This window comes from Pituophis catenifer, unplaced genomic scaffold (genome assembly GCF_029215685.1).
Source record: "Pituophis catenifer annectens isolate HBS135680 unplaced genomic scaffold, rPitCat1.0.hap2 SCAF_1, whole genome shotgun sequence".
NCBI lineage: Eukaryota > Metazoa > Chordata > Lepidosauria > Squamata > Colubridae > Pituophis > Pituophis catenifer.
The window spans coordinates 70,790,688-70,811,741 of NW_027256881.1; the positions used below are offsets into that span (position 1 = coordinate 70,790,688).

Below are 21,054 nucleotides of genomic sequence, written 5' to 3' on the forward strand. Positions count from 1 at the left end.
CTAAAATGCATTTGGTAATGAAGCCATGCACATTTTGTTTTTGATCCTCTGTGGAAAGTTTTTTTTTTTAATTTATCTTAAGCATTTTTTATTTATTTATTTATTTATTTATTTGCAATTTGGCATATACTTCATAAAATAAAATAACCAACCCATCAGTGGAGTGAGATGCCATCAAAACCAATCTAGGGAACTGCAGGTGATGAAGGCAGTGTCACGGAGAGGATGTTTTAACATCATTCAACAAGACAGTCACTGATGAGTTTGCCTCATCAGTCATCTTATTGGAAAGAGCTTCTGTACATGCATAGGCATGACTTTGGCAGGACCTCAAAGCAGCTGAATCAAGGATTGGAACATCTCAATTTCACTTCCAAAAGGGTGCTTCAATTCATGAATGAAGGCTGCTGGGCAAAGCAAGTCAACTCAAGCATAAAAGGCAGCAGGGACAAGTCAAGGTCTTTTGGATGGGACCAGGGTCGGTCCTGATTAATTCTTAACTGAGAGACCACCACAAAATTCTGAGCTGTAGACAAGATTGGGAATTAAATACAAGGCTATGGAAAACATGTATTGGAATGTCATTCCCCGACAGCTTAGATTGATACCTACCCAGGGCCTGGAGAACTTGGCTTTGCCATCTTGCCTACAGATCCTGTAGTGGTAAGGTAGAATCTACTAAATGGCTATGTTGTTAGTAAATTGAATTGCACTCTCACAGATTATGTTCTTACAGTTTTAATAGTTTTTATTGCTTTTAATATGTTTAAATGGATTTTGTTGTATGGTTCTGTTGTGTGTGTGTTTACTCTATGAGAGTCATGCAGCTATATAAATTGAAAAAAAAAACACTTCTGCATTTTGGCCAAGAAAACAATGTGGACAGATCCATGTACTCAATGAAAATCAAGCACGATTCAAGGGAGACTTTAACTTAGTCTAAAAATGAAATATTTATATTACAAAATGGAGTAATATTAAAAAATGAATTGTTGGATTATACCTGTATATATTAAATTTTATCTTTCATTACATGGAGAATTCATTCATTATGTGTATACATTACTGGTTGTCTACACTGATCGTAAGAACTATTAAACTATCCCTGTGTCAAAATTAGGATACATGTGCAATTCCATATTGAATAAATTTATAATTAATACTGTGTCTTGTATTAAGTGGTTAAACAATCTTTATTAAGATTTGTGAAGCATCTCTAGCCCTCTGAATGTTGGGAAAACTTAACGTCCAAACACCTCTTGTCCTGAACCTTTTATTCACATTACACAAAACACAGATGTTCAAACTAGCCCCAGGCAAACTTGAATATGATAGAGGGTGTATACAGATATAATCACATGCTACTACATTTTATTTATTGTTGAGTTGTGTAATTTATCAGCTTTATAAATCTGCTGAAAGGCAGCGTATTTGACTATGTTACAATTTATTAAGGAGAGTTCATTGCTAAACAGGTAGAAAGTAATCATCTCCAAATACTCTGCAACCTCTACAATGGTTCACAGTAGTGCCATATAAATGCTACTCAGGTATAACTTGATTGCAGAAGTAGATTATCTAGGAGTTCAATCCAGAAACAGCCAGCCACATTTGGAAGGCTACAGTTCACCCCTGCCTGATACAAATCAGGGGTGAAATCCAGCAGGTTCTGACAGTTTCTAGAGAACCGGTAGCAGAAATTTTGAGCAGTTCGGAGAACAGGCAAATACCACCTCTGGCTGGCCCCAGAGTGGGGTGGGAATGGAGATTTTGCAATATCCTTCCCCTGCCACGCCCACTAAGCCACGCCCATAGAACCAGTAGTAAAAAAATTTGGATTTCACCACTGATACAAATGAAGGTGTTTGTTTATTAAATTTATATGCCACCAATTTCACATTGCAAAGCGACTTCTGGTGGCTTACAATTAAAACCATAAATATATTTAAAAACATTAGATGCAAAGATAAAAAACAAAAGCCAAGTGCTGGCATCTTCCCTGTTGACCCGTCAGCCAACCTCCAACATAGGGCACCCCCATCAAGACCCCAAGACAACTGGCGGAGCCAGGTTTTGACATACTCCCAGAAGGCCAAAAGGATGGGGGCGGGGCAACTTCACCTCAGGCAGCAAAATATTTCAAAGAGCTGGAGCCATGGCAGAAAAGGTTCTCCTTTTACCACCAGCTGAAATTATTTGATCGACAAGGCCTGCAGCAAACCCTGCTTCCATACTGAGTAGCGCAGGCTGCTAAATTGGGGTGGGAGCAGTAGTGGGTTGCTCCCAGTTCGCAACCGGTAGTAAAAATTTGTAGTTGTTCTGAGAACTGGTAATAACATTGGCTGGCAATGCTTCCAAACCAGTCCCCGGCCCGTTCGCCGCTCACTTACCCCACCCACCTCATCAGAGGCTTTTTTTTTTTTTTACTTTTAAAAGCATTTTTTCTACAACCTCTTTGGCCGAAAAAATGCTTTTAAAAGTAAAAAAAAAAAAAGCCTCTGATGATCCCGCAGCTCAGCTGGGAACGTCAGAGGCTTTTCAAAGCATTTTTTCTACAACCTCTTCAGCTGAAGAGGTGGTAAAAAAAAAAAGCTTTGAAAAGCCTCTGATGATCTCAGCTGAGTTGCCTGATCGGCAGAGAGGCTTTTCAAAGCATGTTTTTCTGCAACCTAAGGTTGTAGAAAAAATGCTTTTAAAAGTTAAAAAAAAAAAAAAGTTGGCCACGCCCACCCAGTCACATTACCCCCACCACCACCAAGCCACGCCCACAAAATAAGCCAAGCCCACAGAACCGGTCGTATGCATTGTAAGCCGCCCTGAGTCTCCGAAGAAGGGCGGCATATAAATTGAACTAATTAAAAAAAAATTAATTAGTAAAAAGTTTTACAACCCACCCCTGGGTGGGAGGGATGGTTCCTCAAATAAGCTGATTTCATGCCATGAAGGGTTTTAAAGTTGATAACCAGCAAATAAAGGCAAATATGCATGTTGTTGTGATGACGAACAGTTTGAATTGGACCTGGAGGCAAACCAGTGTACAAGTAGTTCTCAACGTACAACCACAATTGAGCCCAAAATGCATGTTGCTAAGAGAGAAATTCATTAAGTGAGTTATGCATTTTATGACTTTTCTTGCCACGTTTAAGTGAATCACCACAGTTCTTAAATTAGTAACACGGTTGTTAAGTGAATTTGGTTTCCCCATTGACTTTGCTTGTCAGAAGGTCACAAAAGGGGATCAAGTTGTCAAGCATTCAAATGTAAATCACATGACCATGGGGATGCTGCCACAGTCGTAAGTGTGAAAAATGACCATAAGTCACTTTTTTCAATGCTATTGTAACTTTAAACAGTCACCAAATGAAGGGTTGTAAGTTGAGGACTACCTGTATTATTATGTGAACCATCCTAGTTTATAATATAGAAAGCACCATATATAGAACTAAAATACTACCTTTCAGAAATCTTTTAGCAGATACCTAGAAGCTATCACAGTTATCACAGAGGATATAGCGGCACCTTAAAACAAAAAAGGAACAAAAGCAAAGATGTACCAAATCTTTAGAAATCCTTAATAAAGGGGAGAAACTCAAATACTTTGGCCACTTAATGAGAAGGAAGGATTCACTGGAGAAGAGCCTAATGCTGGGAAAGATTGAGGGCAAAAGAAGAATGGGACGACTGAGAATGAGGTGGCTGGATGGAGTCACTGAAGCAGTAGGCGTGAGCTTAAATGGACTCCAGAAGATGGTAGGGGACAGGAAGGCCTGGAGGAACGTTGTCCATGGGGTCACGATGGATCGGACACAACTTCGCAACTAACAACAACAACAGATAAAGGGGGAAAAGTATTACAAGAAAGATTCCCATTAAAAGGATTTTAAAGAAAAATAAAACTCAGCTCTGCTAAAATGACATTGGCATATGGTAAGAAGTGTCAGTGTTTACAATCCTGAGGCATGTTTTCACTAAATTTATTGTTATACATTTCATATAATTAGATCAAAAACAAATGACTGTAGCCTAAAGAAAGATGTGCTATAGATGAGAGCAAAAGTGAAAAAGGAGGTGGGGGTGGGGAAGGAAATTACATACTTTAATTATTTATATTGCTTGCAGCATTTTGTGCTCCGCTGCACTTTATTATACAAGGCAACAGATTCAGATTTATTTATTTTTTTGAGAATGGTAAGGAATTCAAGGTTCGTTTTTTTAAAAAAGGACATTTGCAGATGTGTATTCTGCAACTGGTTTATACTCTAATCATCAAAGGATGATGAGAGTTTTTAAAAAGTAAACAATGCCTAGAAAGTCCCACCCAAAATAGTTGTACACAATACCCCGACTTTCAAAACCCATTTGGGAGTGTAATCCTATAGTTTTTAAAATAAGAAACTGAGTTAGTGTATATTTATTTTGGAAATGGTGATATCCTTGAGATCTACCTTTAAGAACTGTTCGGAAGTCTAGTCAAAAGGAAATTATCAAGAAAAAAATCTGTGGAGGGTATGTTTTTGCAGAAATTGCAAAACTTTTTTTTTTATTAGCAAAGATTTAACTAATAGTAACAACAATTCATTAAATTTATAGATCACTTGACTCCCAGCATCTCTGGGCAGTTTACATTTAATGTTTTTTGCAAGCTTAATCTCATTGTTAATCTTAAAACAGTGCTGTTCTTCTACTGTATATATTTAGATTTTAAGCATGGGAAGATTTTATTGTTTCCCTAAAATTGTGTTTATAACAATATATACAACTGTATCTACCCACATATTTACATGAAAACTGGAGAAGACTGATTCTGTATTTTGGCACACATATACACTTAACCGCATGTTATCTCTTTTCATAATCAACCAAATAGTCTTTTTTCCTGCAATAATGAACCCCTTTTCCTCAACCTGTGGCTCAGAAAGTCCAAGAATGAAGAATAATTTAATTTGTGGCTTGACTTAAAATTTTGAAGATATCGGAAAGCATGAACCAACCTCTTTGCTTTAGCAGAATTACTGTCCGTGCCACATTTGGCAGTGAACTCTGCTGTATTCCACTCAAAGAAATTCCCTCTAGACCAGAGGTGTCAAATTTGTGTCATCACAGCAGCATCACCTGACGTATTAGGACTTTTTTTCCCCCTTTGCTAAACCAATCATGGGTGTGGCCAGCGCATGACACATCCGGCCAATGGGCCGCAAGTTTGACAGCCCTGCTCTAGACTATGCACCAGTCCACGATCTCACAAAATACCAAAATACACAATTGGCATATTTGAATTTGCTGATATCTTGACTGGAAAAATGTAGCATACAATATTTCATTACATGTAATATGGTGTTTAAGAATTTTCTCCTTCAATTAATTTATGAATCCTAATTTTATAACAACTGACTCTGTATCTGGTTTTTTAGTTAAAGAAAAGAACTTTTGTGAACTTATTCTTTTTAATGAATAAAGTTTTATGAACTTTTTAATGAATAATTTTTTTAAAAATTAAAAAAAAATTAATTTTTTGTTCATATTAGGATACTTGGATTATTTTATATTTGCAAAATATGGATTTGTTTATAGTTTAAAGCTGAAATATGGGATGTTTACTTGAATGCAGCTATTTGGTGTGATTTTCTTTGGAACTGATATTTGGATTAAAAAATGTTGTATATTAGAACTTGTCTTTTTAAAAAACAAATGGTCTCTTTGTTATGTTAGACTTTACTTTACTTTACTTTACTTTACTTTACTTTACTTTACTTTACTTTACTTTACTTTACTTTACTTTACTTTACTTTACTTTACTTTACTTTAGTGTTTTTTTAACACCAAAATACTGAGACTATTCTATGACTTTTAAATGGGGTTTCTTTTTCGTAGGTTTTATGTGTATGTCTCTTTAACCAGGTTCTACCTACGTAAACCAAGATATTATGCAGCCCTAGTTCAGTGAAATCACAATTCACTAGTTTCTGGGCTTTTTTTTTTCCCCTTTTTCTGGCAGCCAGCAGACCCTTTGCTGCCCATTGGGAGACTAAGATAGATCTATTTCGGCCTTATAAGGCCTCATCAGTTAGCCACACCCTCATGTATCCTCCCTGTAAAAAAAAAAAAAAAAAGCCCAGAAACTAGTGAATTGTGATTTCACTGAACTAGGGCTGCATAATATCTTGGTTTACGTAGGTAGAACCTGGCTAAAGAGACATACACATAAAACCAACGAAAAAGAAAGAAAAACAAATATTGTACCTTTACAGGGAGGATACATGAGATGAGGGTGTGGCTAACTGATGAGGCCTTATAAAGCCGAAATAGATCTATCTTAGTCTCCCAATGGGCAGCAAAGGGTCTGCTGGCTGCCAGAAAAAGGAAAAAAAAAAAGCCCAGAAACTAGTGAATTGTGATTTCACTGAACTAGGGCTGCATAATATCTTGGTTTACATAGGTAGAACCTGGCTAAAGAGACATACATATATATATGTATGTATGTATGTATGTATGTATGTATGTATGATATATATTTATATATATATATATGACATATATATATATATATATGACTCTCTTTTAGAGCTCTGTTTAGACTTTTGCTGATAATTGAATTGGAGAAGGCTTTGCTTATTTGATTTCCCTATTGTTAAAAAATGAGTTATTAGATGATGAGTTTTATATTTGTTAATTAAGAGGAGATAAAGAGATTATGAAATTGTTTATACGTTGTGATGCTGGTGGAAAGATCCTTTCTGGAGAGGGTGTTCTTTTTATTTGTTTATTTGCTTTCTTGCAATTTTTTTTCTTTCCTTTTTTTTTTTTTTGTATGACCTTTTATTGTTGTATCTAAAACAAAGAAAGCCACCTCCATATCCAAAGCAAGCAACAACGAAAAACATCACTCATGAATAACAGGGACAGAAGCTGACAGCCCTTAATATGTGGTATACATCAACGCTCCCGGCAGAATTGCTCATTGGAGATCTTTGTTTAAAACATCATATAAATTACATTATTGTTTGTCAAATGAAGCAGAACACTGGATGTCATCCTTGCATAAAAATGGCAGCCTTCTGTCATCCCAACAGCTGGCAAATTGCTCTACTCACCAAATACAACCTCCTCTTGCTCCATTTCTTCCTTCAGTCTCTTGTAACGTTCTTTCACTCTCTCCAGCTTTTGGATATTTTTGGCATTCAGAGTTGACCATTCATTGAGTAGCCCTTTCAGGCGGTCTCTTTCAGCCATTAGCGATTTAATTTCTTCTGCAAGGTCTTTAGCAGTACAGAAATTACTTCCTGTGCATCCAAAAGATGAGATTAGAAAGAGTTAAAGACAGGGAAGAAGCAAAACCTTGACGTTTTTAAATAGCCTGTTACAAAAACTAAAAAGCTAACCATTTGTATACCACATACAAGTTGAGCAATGAGCATATATTTAATGTATTCATTCTTGTTTTTATTTTCTCAAAGTGGTTGACAATCAATTAAAATATAAATATAAACAGTTATTATGGTTGGTTCAGTGGTGAAATCCAAATTTTTTTACTACCGGTTCTGTGGGCGTGGCTTGGTGGGCGTGGCTTGTTGAGCGTGGCAGGGGAAGGATACTACAAAATCTCCATTCCCTCCCCACTCCTGGGGGAAGGATATTGCAAAATCTCCATTCCCACCCCACTCTGGGGCCAGCCGGAGGCGGTATTTGCCAGTTCTCCGAACTACTCAAAATTTCCGCTATCGGTTCTCCAAACTGCTCAAAATTTCCGCTACCGGTTCTCCAAACTGCTCAAAATTTCCGCTACCGGTTCTCCAGAACCTGTCATAACCTGCTGGATTTCACCCCTGGGTTGGTTGCACAATCAGCTAGATGTTTAACCTATTTGGGCATTTTTATTTACCTATCAAGTCCTTCCCAAGGACCTGGGATATGCAAATATTTTTGTTTGATGGTTTAAAAGGAAGGACCTGTTCAACTGCAATACATCATTATTTGATTCAAATACATTAAAAAAGCACATTCTAACATGCTGACTCACGAAACTGGGGAAATTCAGAACACAAACTCTTCGTATTAGGAAGGATTATGCCATGATAAGAGAATCCAAATTGAGTGACCCCCATCTAAATCATAATGGGGGTCACTCCTGATGATAGACCTCTCCCTCCATTTATCTTTCTCTCTCCCACTTTCTCTCTCTCTCTGCCAGTGCCACCAGGCAAAAGGTCAGGCATGAAAGACCAGGTCCACACATGAAGGTCCCAATTAAAATGATTTATTGATAAACAGTATATGCATAGGAATCTTCTCGGCTAACGGTAAGCACATGGTTTGGAGATACTGGGATCAGGTGATACAATTATCCAATTAAAAGATTCCTTTTACTCCAATATACTCATATTTCATCTCAAAAATGATCAAAGATGCAGATCATATTACTAGTTTCCATTTCACAATTCTATATGGAGAATATGCTGATGGAGCTCAATGTCTACAGATATGGTAAAAATATTAGAATAGAACAAAGGAGACCAGGTTTAATCCTTTATCTGGACATGAAAATTACTTGAGAGTCTTCAAGCAGTTACTATCTCTCACTTCCAGCTATCTTAAAGTACTACTATGCTCAGGAGCACAGGCAGAGTTTTGGTATACCACCTTCAGTTCCTGGAAGAAAGATGGATGCATCTAATGGTTAAAGACTACAATAAGCCTTTTTGACTGATTGATTGACTGAGTTCCATCGAATTGTTTTGATTCCTAAAAACCACATAGATATATTGTCTCCATGACAATTTATCCCTAACATGTAATACAGTGATAACACAATATTTAAAATAATAAATAAATAAACTTAATAAATTAGGAGCACAGTGGCTTGCATGGTTAGGATCAGGGGTGGGTTCTACTTACCAGTTTGCAATGGGGTCACCCGTGTGTGCAAGTGAAGTGTTCGCACACGTTCTTCTGCGCATGCACAGAAGCGTTCTGATGACGTTGGAGTCGGTGAGCGGAGCCTGCCTCCAGTTTTACTACTGGTTCTATAGAACCGGTTCGAACTGGGGGCAACCCACCACTGGTTAGGATACTAGCTTAACAAGCAGCATGTATGCATTCAGGACCCAAGTGCTGTCATGGAACAGGGTGAGCTGCTATCCTTCACTCTAGTTCCTGCTACGGACAAGAAAGGAAACCCCCCCCCATTGGGCATGCCCTGAGCAATGGTGATGTCAGCAACTAACACTTTCAACCCGGAAGCACCTTGATGCTTCCCACATGAGTGTGATGTGATCTTAATAAATCAATGCATAATTTTATTTTTAATAATGATTTAATAATAAATAGTAAATGCAACACAATAAATCTTAGCCACCATAGTATCTTATCAGGGATGCCAGATATTGCACTGCAATAACATTTGGACAGCCATGGCACAACCCTTCTAAGCTGGACTTAATTTTCTTAACCAAGAAAATCTGTTGCCATCTACTGCTGCATTTATTCCTTCGTTATTCTCAAAATCAAAATTCTGTAATTAGAAGTCGCTCTATTTTGTTTTGAAAGGTCGGGGAGAAGATACTCTCCTCATTATTAAAGTTTTATGCTTACTGAATGATTATTAATTCCCAGAAGGAAACTTAATATCAAAACTTGAAGCGCTGATGAAATACACCCCATATCCCAGTTAATAATTTATAAGCATTTCTGCCTCTAATATATGCTCTGGAGACAAATCTGCCCTTGTTTGCTTTTCTTATTATTTTACTTTATGGCAGCAAGCAATGTGACTTCAATTCTGAGATGAAATATCAAAAACTCATCAAGAAATTATCATGTCACTCTCTTAAAGTGCCAGCAGTGAACTCCTGACCTCAATCACAGTAACAAAAATTGGCACTTTTTAAAAACCACATGAGGACTCTTTTTCTAAACATATCTGCATAAATCTGCCCAGTGATAGAAAACACCAAATGATAAGGGATTCTAATCTTATTTTTTCTAAAGACTAAATAAACATTCTTCTGGGAAACAGTTAATATAATTTAATTAATACAATTCTTTATTTTTCTTGACAGATTTATACTTCATTGAAACCGCACATTGTAATGGTTTCATTGCTTGACTTTCTGGTTTCATCACCTCCATATACTTGTCAGGTCTTATTAAACAAGCTTTTCCAACACTTGAAATGCAAATGGTTCCCTGAAAAGCTGAGGGGGTGGTAGAGAAATGTTGATAGCGCTCAGAATGATTTTGTTCACTCGTTGAGAATCAGATGGCAAGTTTAGCAAATTTGGTTGGTCACAGACTCAGCATAATGTTAAGATTGGATTTGGTATTTTTATCCACATACTGAGTCCTTCCCAAGGATCTGGGACAGGAAGATGTTGTTTGATGGTGTTAAAGGTATCAGGATGAAATATGCTCTTCAATGAAAGCTGCCTTTTGCAAGAGATAGACGGTAATTTTTTCAGTGCCAATGGTATTCAAGTCGTGTTCCAATTCTTTGGGGATTGTACCAGAGGTGGGTTTCAACAGGTTCTGACCAATTCTGGAGAAAATTCTGGAAATTTTGAGTAGTTCGGAGAACTGGTAGTAAAAATTCTGACTGGCCCCACCCCCATATATTCTCTGCCTCCTGAGTCCCAGCTGATCAGGAGGAAATGAGGATTTTGCAGTAACCTTCTCCTGGATTGGGGAGGGAATGGAGATTTTACAGTAACCTTCCCATGCCCCGCCCACCAAGCCATGCCCACCAAGCCATGCCACGCCCACCAAGCCACATCCACAGTACCAGTAGTAAAAAAATTTGAAATCCACCACTGGAAGACATCTATTACTATTGGTACTGTCTTAGCTTCCTATTTCCATAGCCATTCTACCTCTGTTTGCATGTCTTTGTATTTTGTAATTTTCTCCAGTTCTATTCTGCTGTCTCAAAGAATTGCAACATCCACTATTCATACTGGAGTCACTGAAGCAGTAGGCGTGAGCTTAAATGGACTCCAAAGGATGGTAGAAGACAGGAAGGCCTGGAGGAACGTTGTCCATGGGGTCGTGATGGGTCAGATACGACTTTGCAACTAACAACAACAACTATTCATACTTTTTTAATCTTTCTTATCAACAGCTATTAATATGTTATGTGTCAGTTGCCTGATTGAATTCTAAAGTCCCAGAGCACTTAAAAGTCTTCATTTTCTATTACTTTGTTTGTTTTGTGGTCCTACTACTTCTTGCTTGCAAGCAAATGGTATTTCTTGCTGATATTTCCAATGCATCATTTTTGCTACTTTGTCATGCTGTTGTTTGTAGTCAGTCTGTGTTCAGGCAGTGCATATTAACACTATTTTTGCTTTCCTTTGCCACAGTCATTGTACTTCTATTTCTACTTACAGATTTTTATATTTTGTAATTTTTTCTGATTCTTCCTCATCTGTTCTGCTACATCCACGTGCTACAAAGTTCACTATTCAGACTTTTTTTGTCTTTCTTAACATCAATTATTTAGTCTGGGATGTTACGTTATTATTATTTCTAAAACTCAACTGAATTAGTTTTTTCTGAAATAATGCTGTTGCATTTTAGTGGAACAGAGAAAATATTGTTTTTTGGAATTTCCACTAGACTTGGTATGTTAAGAAATAAGTAGCATTGGCCTAACCCCACGCTACCACAGTGACTGAGTCCCTGGTTTGGGAAGGATATAAATGCTCATATCCTTCCATGTTCCTCTTTTGACTTCTGAGCCTGGCTAGTAGAAAAACTCCCAACTAACAAAGGGAATTTCTAAGAGGAAAAATAACTTGGACACCTTTTCAGTCAATCCCATTTCAGTCAGTGTGTCTTTGAGTTAAGATGTGCTATAATGGACATGTCTATGTCTTTAAAAAGATATTATAAAGAGGGGCTAGTTAAGAGGAGTTTTTTTGCATATACCGTATGAATTTATGTAATAAATTTATAAGCCACCTCAGTCAGTGAAACCTATCTAAGATGATGTGTAACCAATTAATAAACACATTTAAAAATCAAATGCATACCAAATAAACTGTGAGATTACCAAAACTACATTAAAAACCATAAATATAAAGGCTACAGATAAAAGAGAGAGAGAGAGAGAGAGAGGAGAGAGAGGTAAACAGTCAGATCTTCTGAAGGTGAATAATATCTTCATTGCAATAGTAGTATTTATGATCTAAAGAAGGAGAAACTGTCAAATCTTCTGTTCCACAGAGAAGTGCAATTTAAATCTCATACATCGTAATCCTTGCATCCTTTATTTTCATTTACCAAAAAAAAAAAAAAGCCCATGGTGACTTAAAGAATTTGTTCCTGACTTCTTTAAGAATTTTAGTTCTAGTGAAGAATTCTCTATCATGAAACATTTTGGCATCTTTCTATTCCATCAATAATTACCTGATGCAGCAAGCATTTTCGTTTCAAGAAGAGCTGGAAGTTGAATATCAATGTGTCTCACTTTTTTCCTTAACGTACTGCAGAGCCTCTGACTAGTACATACCTATATGGAGACAGGCAGCCTTGATATGAATTTCATTCATATAAAAGTATAAGGAAATACAAAGGCATGTCAGGTTGTCTTGGTTACAAGACATGAATCATTTCAATAGGACAATCAAGAGGAATTGAAAATAATGTGCAACTTTGCTGCAAATCGTTTACCCCACAGTGGGTACAGCTTTCCAACATACACAGCACTTCTATTAGCAACAGGCAAAGCAGAGAAAAAATAATCACAAAAAAAGCAGAGGACCAGATATTGTGGGATCATATTTCAAACAAAAGGCCAAAACTGGCAAATCACAGCAAATGTCTGAACTTTCTGCAAATATCTTGTTAATTGTCAGTAACCACTGAATGGAATGTGTTGGACTTCAGATCCAAAGTCAAAAAGGCACTTCAGAAAAGCCATTGATGTGCTCCAACAAGCAATACCTTAATTTCAGATGCCTAATTTCCTAGCATCACATAGTTACTATGCAAATCAGAAAGCCTTTTTAGAAGGCCCTTTCAGGTACACATCTAATCCTGCTCCTATAGGCATGAATTCAAAGCATGCGGCATCCCTGCTTTTTGAAAATCAAAATAGGTAAAAGACTTGAACCAGATGAGCAGGTTAGCCTATTCTTTCCTTTCATGCCATGATGGAACTACTGGAATAGTGTCTCGCTCCAAGACATGTTGGGCAAAGCTATGACAGCTTATAGTTCTTAAAATAGAATCCATATTTCTCATTAGTGCAAATCTTTGTTGATCAAGAAGGCAACTAAATTCAGATGGCCCCGAGGAAGTCGTATAAAGTGCTTTTGTAGTTAAAAATAACTGCAAGTAAGTGGCTCAGTGCTTATCAGTTTGAAATTAAAATGCAGCCACCCAGAATAAGACAAGGAGTAATACTGGAATTACAGACTTGACCGAACAAATGGCCTTTCAAAAGAAGAACAAGACTGCGGCTCTCTGTATCCCAGGGTGATATGTTCCTAACATGGGGCTTGTGACAAAGAAAGTGTACTTGTGAATCCTCACTCCTTTCAATTCATGAAGGGTGGAGAACCTCAGCAGCCTGTCTCAGATTAAGATGAGACCAGCAAGGAGAGAAAGTCCAAGTGCCAAGGAATGTGGGTTTTCACAGGTTAAAACCAGAATCTTGGACTGGACCTGAAATCTGGCTGACAACCATTGCAATGACCCAGAGACATGTATAATGTACTGGACTCTTCCCATTGGTAGATGCGTGGTTGCACTTTGTTATCGATTGCAGTTTACTCAATCGTTTTCAAGGGCAGCCCAATGTAAAACAGGTTGCAGTAATTTAAATTCAAGATCACCAAATTTGATATTCAACAATAAGGACCTGCTAGGCCTTGCTTAAGGCAGATTGGTGTCTTTCACTAATGTACTGTAACTCACTGACTCATTAGTACTGGGGAAAATAACAGTTTCATTGTACTTACTTCAGCAGCCGTTTCTGTCATAGATATGTTAAGGGACTGTATTTTTTCTTGAAGCCTAGAAATAACAATTTAGTATTAAAATCTGATATCATTTGTTAATCCATCAGACACATATTCAGAAGCACCACCAACTTCAGCTAAACTTATTAAAATGTAACAAGTGCATCTGATTACCGGCAACCTTAAAAACTTGACGTCATTGACAACGTTCTTATTTTGGTCACTGCAGATCTAGCTACTTTCCAGTAGAGCAAGGATAACAAGCAGGCCCTCAGACCATGCAAGATTCAGAGTCAGAAGCTGATGAACCAGCTACATCTATATCTGTGCAGCCTTCACACATGTCATAGCAGGGGTGAAATTAGTTTACCATATTTTTGGAAGTATAAAACAAACCTTTTCCCCCCCAAAAAAGAGGGTGAAATACTCTTATATTCCGAATGTAGCCCTGCCCAGCCTCACAAACGGAGATCTCAGAGGCTGAAAGAAGCCTCTGAAAAAAGCTTCAGAAAAAAAGCCTCCAAATAGAGCTTCAGAAGAAAAACCTCCAAACAGAGCTTCAGAAAAAAAGCCTCCAACAGAGCTTCAGAAAAAAAAGCCTTTTTTTCCTGAAACTTTGTTTTGGAGGCTTTCAGAGGCAGAAAAAAAAAGCAAGGCACTGAGCTCACAACCAACGAAACTTTTTGCTAAAATTCACCTCTGGGAACAGCTGATTGGGAGTATTCCAGGAGGCCAATCCACCCACCAATCAGCTTTTTTCTTATTTTCCTCCCCAAAAACTAAGGTGTGTCTTATACTCCAGTGTGTCTTATATTCCGAAAAATACAGTACCTTCCCTACCGGTTCGCTTCACTTGTGCGCACCATCGTCTGCACATGTGCAAAGTCTTCTGCGTATGTACATAGGCTTAAAATCATCGCAAAAAAGTGATGTCATGAGGTCCACGTGGGTGGGCGGAGCCTCCCGCAGCCACCGCTACCGGTTCGCCTGAGCCGAATAGAACCGGGTGAATTTCACCTCTGGTCCTTAGCCACAAAGCCCCTCTCTGGTCTCTCCTCAACAAGACACTCCTGATTGTGAGCTTCTGCTGCCCCAGGAATCCAATCAGTAGCGATCAAGTTACCGCTTATCAGGTGATTGATGGGCTGGTAGAGTTAAGACTATTTTGTTTCTTGTCATTAATGTCAGCAAAAAAATGGGGATGACTTTCTCATTAGTCAGGCCGATCACATTGTCAACAGGAAAAGTCTCCCCAGTAATAAGAGTTGCGCTTTTTCTGATCAGGTGATATGGCAGCCCTTTGATTGCAGCTTGCCTACCAAGAAGGTAGCCTTGCAAGGTACTTCAAGCAAGAAGCCCACCAAGAAATATTAGCTCTAACTTTATTGTAAGCTTGTACTACTGTAACAGATCCTTGCAAGTCTGTCTCCGCTCTTGCTTCTATAATCCAAGAAGCCAATTTGGTCTAGTGGTTAAGTCAGTAGGCTAGAAAATGGGAGACCCCGAATTCAAATCCCACCTTAGTCATGAAAGCCAACTGGGTGACTTGGGCCAGTCACACTGACTCAGCCCAACTCATCACACAGGGTTGTTATTGTGGGGAAAAACAGGAGGAGGAAAATGTGCTGGAGATGTTCATTGCCTTAAGATATTTATAAAAATAATAAAAGAGAGATACAAACAAAGAAAGAAAGAAACTAGGGAGGGACCCTTCTGAGATATTTGCCATGTGTACATTCTTTCTGTGGGCTCAGCTGCCTCTTAGATGACTATTGTCTAGTCTGTGGTTCTTCCTCCTGCTTCCCAGGGTCAATCCATTACCGTTACAGATAGAAAATCATTTGATAACCTCTTCTGCTGTTTCAAGCTCTTTAAAGGAAAACAAGGATAAAAAGGTAATAAGAATCAAAGCTTTGGCACAGTAAGGGGCAAATCTAGAAAACAGCAATTTTGCTGATCCCTGATCACAGGTTAGTATATGATCCATCCTGTCCTTCCTAATTTTTCCCCAACATAGAGTCACTAAAAATCGTATTAACCAACTTTCAAATAATACCGTGGAGAAATAACACCAGGGGGGAGGAAAAGAAAGCAAAAGTGTAGGAAACATCATACCTCTTTTTCCTCCCACCCACACTCACCATCAGTGTAGATGACCAGCCTGAGCCCAAGGGAGGGGTCAAATACATCATCAGTTTCAAGTCCCTTCATGCCCCCAAGAAATCTAAGTGTAGCCCACCTTGAATTCCATTGACTCTTATCTACCACCAATTTGTTTGGACTGTTAGTAGTTCAGATTTTTGTAGAGAGCTTAACTTACAATAAACCTTTATATTCATTTAAACTATCTGGATTTCCTTATTTCCTTGGCATTTGATGGTCAGGCTTTTTTAGAGCTGCTCCCGAGTGAAAATGATACTTTTCACAGGTTCTTCTTAACAAGATTTATTGAGATGAATAGAATGAGGTTATAAGGATTCCAGCAACTAAATTATTTTCAATTTAGAATTAATATATTTCCTTTAATATATTGAGCCGAGGTGGCGCAGTGGTTAGAGTGCAGTGTTGCAGCTACTTCAGCTGACTGCTAGTTCAGCAGATCAGCGGATCAAATCTCACCGGCTCAAGGTTGACTCAGCCTTCCATCCTTCCGAGGTGGGTAAAATGAGGACCCAGATTGTTGGGGGCAATATGCTATTTAGTATACTGTCTTTGGTGTAAGCCGCCCAGAGGCCTCGGAGAGTGGGCGGCATAGAAATATGAATAATAAAATAAAATAAATAAAATATTAATGAGCCGCGGTGGCGCAGTGGTTGGAGTGCAGTATTGCAGGGTATTTCTGCTGATGCCAGCTGTCTGCAATTTGGCAGTTCAAATCTCACCAGGCTCAAGGTTGACTCAGCCTTCCATCCTTCTGAGGTGGGTAAAATGAGGACCCATATTGTTGCGGGCAACTCTGTAAACCACTTTAAGAGGGCTATAAAGCACTGTAAAGCGGTATATAAGTAAGTGCTATTGCTATTGCTATATTAATATATTATGATACAGACTTTTAGATTTTGTTTTAAGATTTCTCGTAATCCAGCAAAGAGGCTTTCTCCATAATGGTAACAGGGAAGCTTGCTGTTTGCAGCAAGTTGCTTCAAATTTTTATCAATCTGGAAACTAATTCTTCCATACAGCATACATAAATAAAGCAACTATAAGCTATTGGGAAATGGGAAAAGACTGATGAGGATTGAAAAAAAAGAACTGGACTTTGCTTATCAAGGAACTCCAAAATGAGAATGAAGACTCTTGACTCTACCAAAGACTTGAAATCTTTTGCCAAATGTCATTAAAAGGCATGACCTTCAAAACAGATCTAATCCAACTCCTTTGAAAGAGGACAAATTCAATACTCCAGGGGATTTCTCTTTGCTGAAAGTTACATCAATGAAAAGTATATAGCAAAATTCTATTAAGAGTGAAATGGTTTCTTTGCCCTTCAGCATCACAACATGAATCCATCAGGGCATCTAATAATTCCTTAAGCGCTTGCAGTTTCTACCTGTGAATTTTCTCTCTGTATTTTCTCATCGGCTTGGGGCCGTTGATCTCGCTGCTGCGATCTTGCGAGATCTGGCCATGAGCAGTGTGTATGGAGGGTTTTTTTAACGTCTCTTATTGTATATTGTTCATATTGTCTTTGTTGTAAGCCACCCAGAGTCCTCGGAAAGTTGGGCAGCATAGAAATACGATAATAAATAAATAAATAAATAAATAAATAAATAAATAAATAAATAAATAAATAAATTTTTTAACAAGCAAACTGTTTAACTATAATATCACTTGGTTTATTTTGTACTTTACTGGTTAAACAGCAATGGGGAAAAAGCTTATTGGATAAATTGTATCTTGTGAATAAGCAGAAAACACCCTAGATCCATGATGGCGGACCTCTGGCACGCGTGCCACAGGTGGCACGCAGCGCCCTCTCTGTGAGCATGCGAGCCATTGCCCTAGTTCAGCTCTGCTGCACATGCGCGAGCGCCTCCCGTCTACCAACTGGTCATTGGGTCTCTGCTGCACATGCGCGGGAGGTGGGGCATGTGCAGGGGATGGGCATGCATGCACAGGGGCAGGGTGTGTGCATGCGGGGATGCGTGCATGCACAGGAGGCAGGGGGGCATATAGGGGTGTGGCACATGCAGGGGCTGCACACATGCACGGGGGCAGGGTGCACTGATGGGGGCCATGCATGCATTGCATTTTGGGGATTCGGGCCCGTGCACTCATTCACGCACACGCGAGCTTTGAGCACTCAATCCGGAAAAGGTTAGCCATCACTGCCCTAGATTCAATACTGGAGTATTCATTTTTGCTACCAATAACTACTATATAACTTAAGGAATAGCTTTTTAAGGTATTGCAGTTGTTGCTATATTAGATAAACCCTTCTCAGGTGCTGTTTAGAAGAATCATGAACCCTAGGTCTTCACCCAGGCTTTGGGCAAGCAACAATTTGATCCCTGGCTTCACTGTGCTTGCCATCTTTTATCTTCATCTTTTATTGATTGTATTGTATTGCCTTTTTTTGATTTTGAAAGCCACCCAGAGTCATTGAGAGTTGGGCAGCATATAAGTCTAATACATTATTAAATTAAATAATGCATTACGATGAGGGTGATGAAGATGATGATGATGATGAATACCATTTTGACTCTATGAAGAGATGTATTTGGATTCCTAAATTTAAGCAAGGATCTGTGTGAATCCTTGTCTGGTTTTCTAGATAAATTATGGATAGAGATGAAAAGATATTGTATTCCATGTTTCAGACTTCAGTAATCACATGAGCACGTTAAAAGATGCTGAGAGCACAAGAAATGTGTCTTGGGGACTTCAATGTGAAGCATTCATATTGTCCCAGGAATATGGGCTCTGTACTCATTTGACTCCAGACTTCCCTCTTTGTTTGGCAATTGAAGCCATGTGCTTCCTCCTGCCTTTCAGGAGGAAAAAAACACATGGAATTTTCCCCTTGAAGCATTGGACCTCTGACACTTATTGGATGAATCTTCTCCTGCCCTAACAGAATAAGATGCTTTGTATCTCACTAGCTCCCTACTATTTAATTGATCAGTACAAGGAGCAGCTTGGTGGCTTAGTATCCCTTTGCAAGCACTAATGTTTTTTTTTTCCAATGCACCAAATAAAAGCACTGAATGTCAAAGAGGCATGGGGAACTAGGGGAAAACCATCTATCATGTTCTTCTACAGGTTGCATGGATCAACTGATGTGGGATATCAAGTAACAGTGAGAATATCACTGCTGGGTTTTGAATGGTTTCACAGGATTTCAAGTGTGCAAATGACAGCTTATGGAAATAGCCTTTGAATTCCCAGGACATAATTACCAAAAAGTCTCTGATATGAAGTGTAAAAGGGTCCAAAATAAAATTAAAAGTGGAAATAATAGTTTGCATATTTTAGTCAAATCTATGGGTATTACTGATTGTAAGAGCCTTTTCTCTTACTCTTGTTCGGAGCTGGATGGTTTTCTCTAGAAAATTTGCCCGGATCTAAATACTTGTGGCTATTAAATTGATACAGGATTTGCAGAGAATATTTTTCTTAGGTCTTGTGCATATTGTGTTGTTTGAAGATGCTATGGGAAGTATCCATGTTGGTCTAGTTATTTCACAGTGTGATAAATCAGGTATGTAAATCATGTATCAAAGTCATTAAATCCAATTAAAAATAGAGCATCCAACAATTGAACAAATGGAGCTGGGGGGGCAGGGGGCTTAAAGACACTTAATAGTGTACCACTTGATGGAGAATGCAGTGTCTTCAAAGGAAAAGCAGAACAGTCAACATTACTGTGCTTCAACATGAATTAGCAAAAAAACAGAAATAGGCACATCTCAAGGACAAGTTAATAGAAAAGGCAACAGCAAAGCTCTATTAAACCAAAGAGAGAGATGACAGCAAGCTATCAAAACAATTGCCAAAGAGCTCCTGCAGAAAAAGAAAGCTACAAAAAAATCGAATACAGCTCTAACTAACTGTCCCAAATGTCACCTGAATATTCCAAACCTATAAATGACCAAGCAATGTTTGGATTAGAAATATCACTGCAATTCTAGCAGTATGGAGAGGATATTCTTTTCTTGTTTGGAGCTTATTATCCTCCAAAACATGAAACCTAAGGCATAAAAAATACAACTCAAAGTGTTTGGATGGACCAAATCTCCATACACTTCAGGTACAAAATCTACATACAATATATGACATTGGAATAAAAAGGAGGTTGTGGGAAGGGTTCCAATAGAATTTCATTTTCACGTTTTCAGATGTTTCTAGCAGGACTACCAGATTCTGTAGCAGCTTTGTTCCTTATGCCAGGGGTCTCCAAACTTGGCAACTTTAAGACTTGTGGGCTTCAACTACCAGCTTTGCTGGCTGAGGAATTCTGGGAGTTGAAGTCCACAAGTCTTAAAGTTGCCAAGGTTGGAGACCCCTGCCCTATGCCATCTGTCTGGTAAACTCGCAATATCTGGGGTTTTTTGCCATGTACACTTATACATACAAACCAGACTGTGTTGGTTCTCTGTGTCATTGTTTTTTTTAATTTGATTTATATGCCACCCTTCTCCAAAGACTCAGGGCGGCTTACAATGCGTTAAGCAATAGCCTTCATACTTTTGTATATTTATACAAAGTCAGCTTATTGCCCCCACAATCTGGGTCCTCATTTTACCTACCTTAGAAAGGATGGAAGGCTGAGTCAACCTTGAGCCTGGTAAGATTCGAACCTGCAGAAATTGCAGGCAGCTGTGTTAATTACAGGGTGCATTAAACCACTGTACTACCAAGGCAAATGAATGGGCAAAGAAAGTATTGGCAGTGGGCAAAGAAAGTATTGGCAGGGAGAGCAACTACTGACTTTCTGCCATCTTCCCCATTGACTTGCTTGTGAGAAGCTGACACAGAGCATCAGAAAAGTTATTCGCTTCCCTCTTCCTTCCTCCCACTTCCTTCATCCCTCCCTTTCCTCCCTCTTCCTCGTTTTCATGTTTGTTTGCTTGCTTCCCTCTTTCCCTTTTGCAGGCAG

General features: G+C 38.6%; 1 protein-coding gene across 1 annotated transcript in view; it reads right to left on the bottom strand.

Annotated features, from left to right (window-relative positions):
• Window positions 1-21,054, bottom strand: part of DISC1 (DISC1 scaffold protein) — a 148,213-nt gene that overhangs the window by 93,128 nt on the left and 34,031 nt on the right. Inside the window, exons 6-8 of the mRNA XM_070950888.1 lie at window positions 13,956-14,010; window positions 12,400-12,502; window positions 7,092-7,280 (exon numbers count right to left, since the gene is read on the bottom strand). Of these exons, the coding sequence (XP_070806989.1) occupies window positions 7,092-7,280; window positions 12,400-12,502; window positions 13,956-14,010 (347 nt within the window). The remainder of the gene's footprint in view (window positions 1-7,091; window positions 7,281-12,399; window positions 12,503-13,955; window positions 14,011-21,054) is intronic.